The 13,753-nt window shown below is 28.8% G+C and overlaps 1 protein-coding gene across 2 annotated transcripts; it reads left to right on the top strand.

The window, feature by feature from the left end:
• The first annotated feature begins 7,213 nt into the window (after window positions 1-7,213).
• On the top strand, window positions 7,214-13,227 carry LOC100571528. Of its 2 annotated transcripts, XM_003247706.4 has the most exons (10): window positions 7,215-7,408; window positions 9,043-9,193; window positions 9,298-9,436; window positions 9,542-9,698; window positions 10,003-10,114; window positions 10,173-10,257; window positions 10,326-10,508; window positions 10,579-10,809; window positions 11,064-11,212; window positions 13,051-13,227. In XM_003247706.4, exons 1-10 carry the CDS (start codon window positions 7,333-7,335, stop codon window positions 13,175-13,177), a joined length of 1,410 nt encoding a protein of 469 aa, XP_003247754.1. In that variant the 5' UTR covers window positions 7,215-7,332; the 3' UTR covers window positions 13,178-13,227. The 2 variants fall into 2 exon arrangements, with proteins under 2 accessions (XP_003247756.1, XP_003247754.1); XM_003247708.4 differs by lacking the exon at window positions 11,064-11,212 and having other exon boundaries at window positions 7,214-7,408; window positions 10,579-10,827; window positions 13,051-13,197.
• Window positions 13,228-13,753: the final 526 nt, after the last annotated feature.

Here is a 13,753-nt window from a genome sequence, read left to right as displayed (position 1 = left end):
AATGATATAATATATCATTGTATAAGAAAAATGATTCTGAGCGTTGACAGTCCAGATATTTTATATTTTTGTTATTATTTATTTTATCATGTAAGTTGAATTAATATTAAAATATTATAATTTTTTATTCGTTTCTATGGTGATAACTGATAAACAAACCGTTAGAAATTAAAATCCCATTTTTAGCGTTTTTTCGTAATTTTCCGGTGGTTTTTCCCGTGGCATTAAATAACTGTTGAGAAAATCGAAAAATGACCTCTCTAAAGTACCATCTTGATCCAATTTTCTAAAAGATAAGGTATTATATGTTGAAATCGAAACACTCCTTCTGGAAGAAATTTTGTATACCTACAGGATATAAAAATAAAAATAAAAATAAAAATAAAAATAAACACCATTGTAAAAACAATAGCTCCCTCGCTCCGCTCAGAATCTAATATTTTGATTTGTTTTGAACTGTTTAGGAACATTTTCAGTTTCCAATTTATTAGTCTTTTTTTCTATGAATGTCAATAAAACTTTATTTGTTGTGTAAAAAAGCTTGAAAATTTAATATAAGGCTCCTATTATATTGTTACAATGACATTTGAAAAATATTAAAAATCCTTAGTTACAGTTTTTTTTTATAAGTCTTTAAAGTTCGAATAATTAATGCAGGTAACTCATAGATTTGATATTACACGTTTATAAAGAACATCATTATAGACTTATTATGAGATGGCCCGTTTAACTAGCACGCAACCTAGCGGATATCATTACAACTACCTAAACTGTTACGAGTTGTGACCGGGCAGTTGTGTACAAATCATCAAGGCTGGGCAAGTTAACGATTTTTTTTAACTTGTTAAGTTAAGTTATTTTAAAATAATTAAGTTAAGTTAAGTTAAAAGTTACTCGTATTTTTTTCGTTAACTCGTTAAGTTAAAAGTTAACTTTGAAAAAAAAGTAACTTAACTTAGTGTAAAGTTAAAATTTGCAAAAAAAAAAATCCAGTCATATTATATAGTTTTTCTTTACGTCCAAGAAAATTACTGGGTAAATTTAAAATGATACATCAAAGTAAAAACACATTAAAAAATTTGCATTATTCTTCGGACGAAATTAACTTAATTTAGATATTTTTGGAATAAAATTAACTTTAAGTTAACACGTTAATCTTGAAAAAAAGTAACTTATTAAGTTAAAAGTTAATTTGAAAAAAAAAGTAACGAGTTAATTAACTTAATTAAAATTAACTTAACGTTTTAACTTAATTTTAATTTTCAACTCGTTAATGCCCAGCCTTGCAAATCATATTGCCGACGTCTAACCGGTTCTTTATAATCGTGGCTATATCGGAAAATATCGCCACGTGATATTATTATCGTGGAAGTAGGAAGACGGCACGACGTATAAAGGTCGAAAACACCGCAGTAGTAGCACAGTTGCAGTAGTCCGTGGTCGAAAATAATAACAATATTCGATCGGATCCGCCTTGCGTCCGCGACCACTGGTCACGACTTTTACACTCTACAACTCGGTTACCAAGGTACATGCTCGGGCAGTTGTTTTCTCGAAAATCCGTACAGGACTTTTTTCAAAGATAATTTTATGATTGTGCTTATTCTGTGCGACATCAGTCGACGATTGGATTGGACGGCGTTGCGCGACAAAATTTGTGCGTCGCTTTCCGACAACATATTATTAATTTTATTATTGCTCTACAACTGTCGGTCACGTCTCGCGCCAAAGGAGAATCGGCGCGGCGCGTCTTGTCCAATCTAAACGGCGCGTCGGTTTTAACGTGCGCGGTAAACACGTCACACTCGACACTCATCGGCCCTCGCTCCGCGCCACACGTTTCGACGCGAACGAAATTCGATAGCAGTGAGCGCGGTGGGAACGTTTGACAACAGATTCGGACTGTGACCTGTCTGTTTGCTAAAACATTTATTTATTTATTCATTGGTTTCGTTTCGTTATCCAATTGGTTTAAATCATGATTCAAACCAATTTAATTGATTGCAATTAATTTATTTGAGTACGTCATTATATCACCAAAAAAAGTTTCGTCGGTTTTGTTTAAATCGCTTACGCAGTGGCGCAGGAACTGTTTTTCATGAGGGGGGGGGGCAAAACTTAAAACACCTAACAACTATTATATTATATTTATCTGTGATTTATAACAGAAAACCTTTCTTAATACTTTTAATGTTGATATACGTAATATGTTATAATATAAGAATTATATAAATGTATTGATATAATTATTGTATAATATATAAATATGGATACATCATATTTAGATATTTATATATTGAAACAAAACACAAAACATATTTACTTTATACCTGAAGTTATATTCAAAAGTAACAATATATAAATAAAAATTACTCAAATGTTTATTAGGTATGTATAATATGTATATGTTTTAATAATAATAATAATAATGTTATTGGCATATTCATACATTCATGAAAATGAGACCAATTTTGAATACGTAAACGGTTAAATTAAACGTAATTTACGATTGTATACCTACCCTTTAATTTTAATGTAGCAGGGGGGGGGGCAAAATTATACTTTTGCCCCCTTGGATTAAATCTGAGGGGTCAATTGTCCCCTCTGCCCCCCCCCCCTTCACCGACGCCACTGCGCTTACGGCAAGTTCGGCGAAATACTTGCTCTATCAGTTGTTGATAATAGCGGTGCCCTGCCCTCCTAAGCTAAAAGGCAGTAAGTGACAAAATTTGAAAAATGAGTATTGTATCAAAGTATTCGTTATTTTAAGGCGAATTTTTTGTTTCCTTAGCAAAAATACCGTAAATGCAATACATTGTATAATAAACGTGGTTAAACATATACGTATTTACAAATATATGAATGATACTAAGCAAAAAAGCAGTACCTATCAAACACATGCTAAGCAAAAAGGCAGTAACTGATCACGGTATACTGTAATTTTGCTTAGTATTGGCTCAAATACGGTATTTTCGTTTAGTTTGATGATAATTTTCTAGCCGTATCACACAATATCATATTCTCATAGATTATAATAATTTATAAACATACGCTCTGTTAACCCCGGTCTTAGAAGACCCCGCTGTTAACACTCTGGTTGTTATTAATTCTGTGATTGTATTTGGACCATCGACCATGATTATATTATATTGTTTTATATTATTTCATGGTAATGCTATTAATAAAATATGTGCTCATACTGATTTTTCCCTCCGTAAACAACAATATCAATGTCTCACGCCGCTAAGCTAAAAGTACGTACATGCGTTATGAGGTGTTGAGAGGTATCTTAGCGTTTATCCATGAGCGTTAATGGATTCTACAGGAAAAGTTATCTAAGAATCATTAATTTATTATTTTATTTTGATAATATGATAAAAATAACAAGGTGATTCAGAAAACGTTATTTTTCTCAAAACTACTATACATTGTTGCTTACTGCCTTTCGGCTTAGGAGGGCAGGCTGCACTGCAGGTGCTGTTGAAATGTTTGAATATTGTTCATGCACAGCACGGAAAAACTAGAAAAAGGTTCTAATAATACTACTACATAAAATAATACCTATACTGCCTAGTAGGTACCTACCTAGGCTACCTAGCCATAACCATTAATATGTATTGATACCATCGTCTTGAGTCGAAGGCAAAGTGTATCGATATCAATACACCTTGGTCGAAGGAAACATTATGAGATAACTTGACAATTTATGTTAGGTAATTCCACAGCAACAACATCGTATAATATGTACACGTACAACGTATACTCATCCTGATATTTAACTTATATTATTATTACTGATACTTATGTTATGACTATAATGTGACGAACGCAGTAATAAAAACAGAAATATGTATTTATTATTAATTTTTTTGAATTCACAACTATAAAATATATTGATAATAAAACAATGTAGGTATGTAAAGTTTGATATTATATTTGTCTTAAGTGTTTATATTAAAATTACGAACCCTATGCGGGTTCAGCGCCTCGCGCTGAATCAGATTGGGATTGGTAAAAACATGTTTATATCATACAGAAAGGTTTTAACTCAGCCCCCCCCCCCCCCCCGCTGAAACGTACTTGGATCGGGAAATACGCTAACCGTCTGAGGGACGGCGCGAGGGGGGGAGGACAATTGGGCAGTTGCCCCGGGCCCCGCGATTTTAAAATTATAATTAAGGTCCCGCAGTTCTGAAACGATTTCTACTGTTCAGATATTTTACTGAATTTCCAAAATTTTATTCATTGAAATTATAATTCGTAATAAATTATTGTTGAAAATAATACTTTATACCGTAGTGGGATGAGGGATGGATATTTTTAGACGTCAGTCGCGACGGCCTTATTATAGTGGTGGTGGCGGTCGGGAAGTCTGTCCGATGGTACGGGTTTCATTGTATTCTTACTCATAAGGTATTATTTTTAATACATTTATATACGTTTCGGTTTTTTACGAAGATCAATATTATACTGCAAGTATGACCACTAGTGACTAGTCTAGTGTGCTGCGTGTGTTTTTGTCTTTGGAGCATTTGAGTAGGTCGCTGCCACGATTATTATTATTTATTAACAATTAATAATTGTAAGTATAAATATTGGTATTGCCATTCGCCCTAGAATTTTACTTACAATACCAGTAACTTCATCATGTGCCGATAGAAGCTTTTCGAAATTGAAATTTATTAAAACGTATTTGAGGAACAAATTAGTCAAGAAAACCTTTCTGGTCTTTCAATAGGAAAATATATTTCTAAATCTTTAGATTATGATGATATCATAAATCAGTTTACTGCCAAAAAATCAAGAAAAGTAATGTTTTAAAAATATGTATTAATTTTATGAGTAATGTAATCAATTATTTTTATTGTTTGCTAATATTGTTCTTTCTGTTATATTGATTACATTTTAAAATTTTTTTAAACCAATATTATATTTCTATATTATTTCCTATGTGTTTATACATTTTATAATATTTATTAAAATATATGGTGTAGTACAACAAATAGTATACTTAATCCACTTGTTATGAACGTATTAGCTATTAGTATATAGTATTAGCCTGTTGTATTAGAATATAAGAGTATATTATTGTAATCTGTGGGTAACGCCTAATGTGTGGGCGACTTCCGGAATATTGTAGCTACACGGCACCCGCCAGGGAACCGTAGTGTTAGTGGTCTTAGCTCTTTTAAACTTGTACGTCGTTCTGACAGTCAATAATAAATTATACAGTGAGTCAGTGAATTATATATTTCGACTCACAATAAAATTATATTAGTACATAAATCGTTAAAACTGTTTTGTTGTATTCTCTCCAAAAATCGAACCCTCACACTACCGAAAAAACAGCGTTCAAACGGAACAACGCGTACGAGCACAACACACTAAGCATTCAACAAAATAAAGCAGTTCGTACCTGCAGCTTTAACAAAAAAAATAAATCCGGATCCACAAAAGACAATTATGTAGAACTTAATGTTTTACCAATAATCTTTTGTACAAGCAATTTGCTATATGTCTTACATTAAAAAAAATGTTCCCCGCTGAATGATATATGCAAGGCTGGGCATTAACGAGTTGAAAAGTTAAAGTTAAGTTAATAAGTTAATTTTATATTAATTTTTTAACTTAACTAGTTAATTTTGGCTTTTCATTAACTTAACTGTTAACTTACTAAATTTCTTTTTTAATTAACGTGAAATTAACGAGTACATTTTTCATTTCAAGAAGTAAGTTAAGTTAATTTATTTTGTTTTTAATTTTATCATATTTCACTACTTCAGTATATTTCGTTTTCATGTCAAAAAATATTTACCGTGAATTGTTTTAAGTAAAAAATGTATATAATTCGAATTTAACTAATATGGAAACACTGTATAAGATATAAACACTATAGTCTATAATTTAGTTTTGGGTTGGAAAAAAATTAAGTATGTTAGCACTTAGCATTGTATAAACAAACTAACTTTTTTTTAACTTAATAAAAAGTTAACAAAAAGTGTGTATTAACTTTTAACTTTTAACTTTTTGTTATTGGTGTATATTAACTTAACTTAACTGAATTAAAAAAAATCATTAACTTCCCCAGCCTTGGATATATGTAATAGACGTGAAAGCATAGCTTATGACACAAATGGTTCAATTCCACCATTTACGTTCGGTACCATTTTTTACGATTCATTTTTATAACTTTGGGTAACCTTTTCCTCAACACATCGCGAGTCGTGTCCGATAACCGCGAATACCAAAAGGTAGGATCGAAATCGGCGTCAGAAATAATATTATAATATATGTATGTAGGTACTATGTACATTTATATAATTTTGACCACAATATTCAATTGAATAAATCCAATTTATTTTTAGTTTTTCGTATCTATTAGGTACGTTATCTATTTAGGTTTTATTTAGGTGCCCATATAATATTTATGTGAATTATTAAACTAATTGAATTTTCAACCAACAATTATTTTTTATACCCTTCTATTGTTCAGTGCATAATATTATGATGCGCATAATATAGTGTAGGTACGATATTTCTGCACAGGTTATAAACTTATACGATGCGTAAATTAGACCATTCTTATTAAATAAAGCTAATTGTATTTTGCATATTTCAACGTTTTTACATATTAAATGCATATTAATTGTAGTTTTATAGTGCATATTATTGTTTATATATTATATCACATACCTATATTGGTTTTTCGTCGTATTTTCACATTCACAGCAACATAATATCGATAAAATTATGACACATTACATCGATTATATTATACAGATATATTTTTATATTTTACAGTATTAAAAAAAAAAAATGTATTGTACCAATGTTTAATTTCCAAAAATGTTTGATGATGTGGTATACTTACATAAAATCGGTAAATTTAGATAATATCGAAAGTCTGTTCTAAAAATGTTTAGTAAAGTTAAATGTTTCAGGATTTCTAATGAAGAAATTAATGTCGTCTATTGATTTTATAAACAATGTCAATTCGTTGGAACAGGAAACAATTATAATTTTATAAGGTCGACATTAATAGATAAAGAAGCGCTGTTCGTTTAGGTAAATAATGTTTTGCAGAGGGTTATTGTATAAATGAGTTCGAAAAAAGTTAATAATATATGTACCTATGCAAAATGTAAGTACTAAATTAAACAAAAAAAACGTTAAGTTAATGTTGTGGCCACTAATAATATAATGTATTGTTTATCCCAAGATGAATGCATCATTCATCATGTATTGTTGTTGTATTTATATTAACAATAAACCATTTCTAGTAATACCGATTAATTTATAAATTTTTAACAATATCATTCTAAAACAACGAGTATGGATAATAAGGATGATAATCAACTTCAGAGATTGAGTTGCATGGATAAAAAGATAACTTTACAAATAATATCAGGTTAAAACATTAAAATTAACATTATAAATCATAATATTACGGACTGTGAAATATTGTGAAATACTGAATTGTATATTATTATTTCTTGAAACTTGAGTACACCTATAATAGGTGCTAATTTTGAGATTTGGAGAGGCCGAAGCCTAAAACCATACTATATTATAAAATTGAATAAACTTAAAAATATTTAGTAAATGTTTGGGAGGGCTGTTAAAGTTGTTGGTGGAACTGCTTGGCTACAGTTGGCCCTATTTTCGCATATTATGGTACGCGTAAGATTTTATAAGTCTCTTTGTGACATAAATGTATTAAAACTATAATTGGCATCTAGATTCTAGATTGTCCGAAGAAGTGAAAATCAGTAGATACGTGTAGTTCGTTTATCACGTTATTCGTTATTACTTATTTATTAGCCTACTGTTTTATGCCAGTATTTTAAAAAATTAAGTTGTTTTATTTCATAATAATTTAAACATGTCCAAAACATGTAATAGTGTCCTCTGTCCATCATGTTAATCAATATATTATACCTACCTATATTCAAATTAGTAAACCCGTCTATAAATTATTGTTCAAATTAATTTTAATCATGTTCTCATATACCTACTTATTTTTTAGTTTTTTTTTACCAAAATTGTAATGTGTTTTATGCATTTTTCTAAAATAATATAAAAATGTAGCTGCTATATATTTAAGCATATTTTGACAATTTTGACTGCGTATCTCGATGATTTTTAATGCAACAAGTCAAGCTAAATTTATTTGTATACGAAAACTGTAAAAACTTGGTTTTAATCTATACTTAAACACCCCCCCCCCCCCCCCCCCCACTACCATTTCATAATCCTGGCTACGCCACTGCTTGAGTTCAATTAACTATTAAGATTAGAAGAACGATATACCTACTTCATTGATATATTAATATTATAAAAGTAATATGTGGTAATTAGACAGAATAAAACTAAAATATAATAATAAGTTAAGTTAAAATTAATGTTTTTATTTTGTTACTGCCAACTCTGAAATATGACAATGTAAATTCCTAAAAACCGGAATTGATATTTTAGTAATATGACAACTATAAAACTATTTAATTAATATAATATAGATCATGATGTAAACAACATGGTTTGATTGCAAAAGTCCACATTTGGTTCAAGTCCACGCAATAGGCCATTTGCTTACTCGTATAAATTATCATATTATCATTAAATTATTATTACTATACCTACACTACCTACGTGACATGCTTATCGAAGGATCTGACGTCAAAAAGTTACGATCATAACTTGTTGTTTATTATAATGATATCATGATATACATGATCTTATCTATCATCTATGTATAATATATTATTGTATAACTGTTGATTTAATATGAGATTTAATTCATTCTGATTCTCTGATTAATATATTATAAAATTACCTACATTCATTGACATTTTGATTTTAAACAGGAGTTTATAATTTAGTTGGGGATGTCAAAAAAATGTTTTATTAATATAATAATTTAATTTAGGGAAAATAACGCCGAAAGAGAGTAAACGAATTATTCATATAAATTATAAACATCAATTATCATTATTATTTATTAATTTATCTAATATGTAATATTATACAATTTTTACTTTTAAGCCTGTGGATTCGGTTTACTTAGAGGATCTGTTGTAATACATGCAACATTCATGAAGCAAAAAATGGTAACACCTGAAATTTTAGTAAAACAAAATGAATTGAAATTTACCTCAGATATTGTATGGCCCATGGATAATGCTACATTGAAAAAGTAAAAATTATTATTTGATTTGTCTACATAATAGGTACCCTGGTACCTACTATAAGTACTACCCAAAAAATAGTAAATAATATTGTTTCATATTATTACTTAAGGTCAAAAATGTCTAATACATCAATAAAAATTGAGTGCTTTCATGTCCCAATAAATAAATCTAGTCCAAAAGAAATACTTGGTTACTTATTGTTAAAAGTAAAAGGGGCACAAACTATTGATCCAACATCCAATGACCGTGTAAGTAATAAAAATTTCATAATCCATACATAAGCATATTTTGTTATTTAATAGTTTATTGTTCATTAAATACCAATAGTTTTCGAATAAATTTTCTAATTTTAGGTAGAAAATAAATCATACAAATTAATAGGATCAAAAAATGGTAGTTATCATCTTAATTTATCGTTACGAATTGAAGATAACAATGAAAAAGCTGTCGACAAATCAACCGAAAAAATTAAAACATTAAAACCGAAGATTAAACATGATATGAAAAAAGGTACCTACCTATTATTTATTCACAATTCACATATGATATTTATTGGATGGTAGTCATTGTAATTTAATAGCAAAATAGAATAATATTACAACCAAAATTCAAAACATTCAAAAGTAAATAAGTTTATCAATACTACTGCAGTACTGCCTACTATAACTAATGATTGATTAATATGTAGTGGCATAGCTTTGATATTAAAACATTGATACCAATTTATAAACCGTCTAAATTGGAGGGCTATAACTCACAAACACAATAAATTAATGTTAGGTATCATAAGATCTTATTTTTTTTTCTTTTTCAGTGGAAGAAACTAAACATAATATTGAAGAAAATGTTGAAATAGTCTTACCAAAATCTGTTGTTAATAATTTACCAGAACGAATAGAAAGCTTACCAGAAAATAATAATGCTCAGTAAGTTTCAGATAGAATGATCAATATTTAATATTAATTAAATAATATTTTTCTTTAGAACGATATCCACGTGTGTTCAAAAAAAATTAATTGAAGAATTAGAAGATTGGATGGACAAACAAAAGCTATTATTTAATGAAAAGGTTATTATTTTATTGATGCTGTTGATAATAATATTTACATTACAATTCATTTCATTATGTTTATACAGATGAAAACAAAAGAAGAACAACTGTTAAAAGATTTTAATGATAAATGGTCAGATACTAGAAAACACACCGAAGAGAAACTAACTCATGCTATGTCAAAATGTAAAGAATTAGCTGAAGATTTGGAAAAAAGGTCTGATATGTTAAAAGAAAAGGATGCTATTGTTACAGCCAAAGAACTAGAAGTATGATAATCGATTTTGTTTTTTAATTGTCTTTTTTCCTGTTAAAATAAAGTATATTGAGGTTTCATAGTTTACCTGCCAAAAAGATAGTATGGAAAATAAATACAATGGTTTAGTGAAAAATATGCTGTCTTCCAATACGCAAACAATTAATGAGTTGTATAATACAATTTCTGAATCCGAAGCTAAACTGCATAGATCAGAAAAACTTAATATTTTATTAAGAAAAGAAAATGAAGCGCTGAAATATGATGTCGATACCAATTGTGGCTTACGGGTACAAGAATTAGAGGGAAAAGTTGTATGTTACTCAAATTCTGTAAGCATTGGCGCAACTAGGGGTTTCTGTGGGGTGGGGTTAGCCCCCCCCCCCCATGACTAAGATTTAACCCCTCCACAAATATCCTTTAATGATTTAGATATAAGACCCCCAAATGAGTTACCTACTTTAAATAAATAGTTTTGTTAGCCCCCCTCCCCCCAGAATTTTAACCCTAGTTTTGCCTATAAGTTATAGTTCTAAGTATATAAATATTAAATAAATATAATTTTTAGTCAAATCTAAAGTGTAATATTGAAGAAGCCAATAAGTCTTGTATGTTCTTCAAAAAGAGGTGGATAGCATCTGTAAGAAAAATTAACCAACTGTATACCAAATTTCATAAAATTAAAACCAATAAACATTTGCTAAACAATAAACAAAAGTAAATAGCTATAATTATAATAATGTATAAATTTAATAAGAAATAGTTTTGATATAGTATTTTTATGGACACCTGGGGCTTGCTGCACCTTGTTATTATCTATACACGTATTCCGTGGGGGGGGGGGGACAAATAATTATTTTTTTTTGACGGCGTGGTAAAATTTTGCATCAAATGATACGGTGACACGGGGGAGGGGGATTGTTGAGTAAAACATCAAACCCCCCTTGGAATGTTTTACTATATGTATGGTAAAATAAAATTTTAAAAATCTTTTGATACATATACATATAATTAATAAAACTTTTTTTATTTAAACCCTCCCATTGAAAATATCACTGAAATTATATATCAGTTGCATTAAACAGATTAAAAGTTATACACTTTAAAATTTATCAAATTTAGCTATATATACAGAATGTCCCGTGAGGAGATACCCATTAAATGCGCCACCAGGAAAAAAAACGTTTTTTTGCCGTTTTACCAAAAAACTAAAAAAAGGTGGGCAAGTGGATGTCGCTCTGCTGTACAGTAGGTTACAAGTAGGTCACTGTATAATGGATAGTGTTAAATTTGAATTCAATGCTATAATATCATTGTATAAGAAAAACGATTCTGAGCGGAGACGATACGTCAGTCTAGGTATAAGACATATTATATACATATATCTATGGTATTAAAAAAAAAAATGACCTATAAAATGTACCTATAATAAATTCCAAATTAATCATATCACAATATCCATTGGATACTTATAATGCGTTATACATCAACAACAAACCATGATACTATCATAGATATATAATAGTATACTTTAGAATTTTCTAGTAGGTACCCACGAATAATATTATTAAATAACAACAAAATGACTAAAATAGGAATACAATTCTAGGTTATTTAATATGTAATTTCGTCCAAATTTGAACTTAAAATGACTATAAAAATAAACTGTGCTTATGTATTTTTTAGACATATTGGTAACAGAATTAACTACATACGTGGAATCTTGTTTTAAATTTTCAATCCTTATATATAAAAGTTGAAAATTTTATTAATTTTTAACTACAAAATAATTATTCAATTTTAAATTTGATAAATTTTTTCAAAATTCGATCTTTAAATTCTTATAAAAAAAATTGTGCCTATATGTATTTTTAATGTTTTTCAACTGCTATTGTAACATTATATCAGGAGCCTTGTATTAAATTTTTACATTTTTTGGCCCAACAGATAAAGCTTTATTGATATTCATAGAAAAAAAAAATAAAAAAATAGAAATATGAAATTGTGCGTAAACAGCTCAAAACAAGGCAAAATATGTTGAAAATTGTATCAAGTATAAAAATTTATAAAATAAACATTCAGTGAAATTTTCATGTATCCAATGATATAAAAATTTGAATTTCAAACGCTCATAAAAATTTATATTTGACTTTTTTATAGACATTTTTTTTTTGATAAAGGTAGATCTATTATAAGAAATCTTGTATTACATTTTAAAATCTTAGATTTAAATCGTTCCACCTAGAATCTAAAAATGTACAGAAAACATTAAATTAGTGAAAACAATTTTGAAAAGTCAAATTTTTCATGAGTAAATCCTCGTGAGACACCTGTATAATAATTAAAAAATAATAACTTACATCGGAATGCATCAACAATACATGTACAATACATTAACATGGTCCAGTAAAAAAACAGCCATGTTCTGCGGTGGCAGTGAACGTGTTAGAGATTTGATAAACTTGTAACTTTTAAATTATAACCTACTATTTTTGTATTTATATTAAAAATAAAAACTATACCTATATTATCTCGTATCTTTCAATATGTTTCAGTATTCAAAACATATTAACTAACCAATTAGAAGAACGGCAACTAGACGAACAAAAATTAAGAACACTTTTAAATGATTTAGGTAAATTACGACGAGAAATGATCAATACTAATTATTTGGACTTGTGAAAAACTTTATTGTAGAACAAATAATTTAATACTAATTATATTGTTTCTAAAAAACATTGCTAAAGTTTCTCAATTTAAAATTTTTATTTAGATTCTGAGCGGAGTGAGGGATCTAGTGGTTTTCTTATGGTGTTTATTTAATTTTTTTTTTTTTTCATGTATACAACATTTTTACTAGAAGGAGTGCTTCTATTTCAACATATTGTATCTTATCTTTTAGCAAATTAGATCAAAATGATACTTTAAAAATGTCATTTTTCGATTTTATCAATAGTTATTTAATACCACGGGAAAAACCACCAACAAATTACAAATAAAAGCCGGCCAAGTGCGAGTCGGACTCGCACACGAAGGGTTCCGTACCATAGTTCAATATTCAATATTTTCATCTCTTGAATAGAAACTTTATGTAATGCATTTTGCATTTAAATGTATGTAGGTAAAAAATAAACAAAATTTATAAGATAAATGGTTTGTTTGAGCCCGTGGCAACGACTTAAAACGATTCACTATAACTCTGTATTGAAATTTATGGAACGAATCATTTTATATGACGTCGTTCATGCCAACCATTTA

Source organism: Acyrthosiphon pisum, chromosome X, assembly GCF_005508785.2.
Source record: "Acyrthosiphon pisum isolate AL4f chromosome X, pea_aphid_22Mar2018_4r6ur, whole genome shotgun sequence".
Classification (NCBI taxonomy): Eukaryota; Metazoa; Arthropoda; class Insecta; order Hemiptera; family Aphididae; genus Acyrthosiphon; species Acyrthosiphon pisum.
Note: the sequence above shows the minus strand (reverse complement) of the source record. Positions and strands in the feature narration are given on the sequence as shown.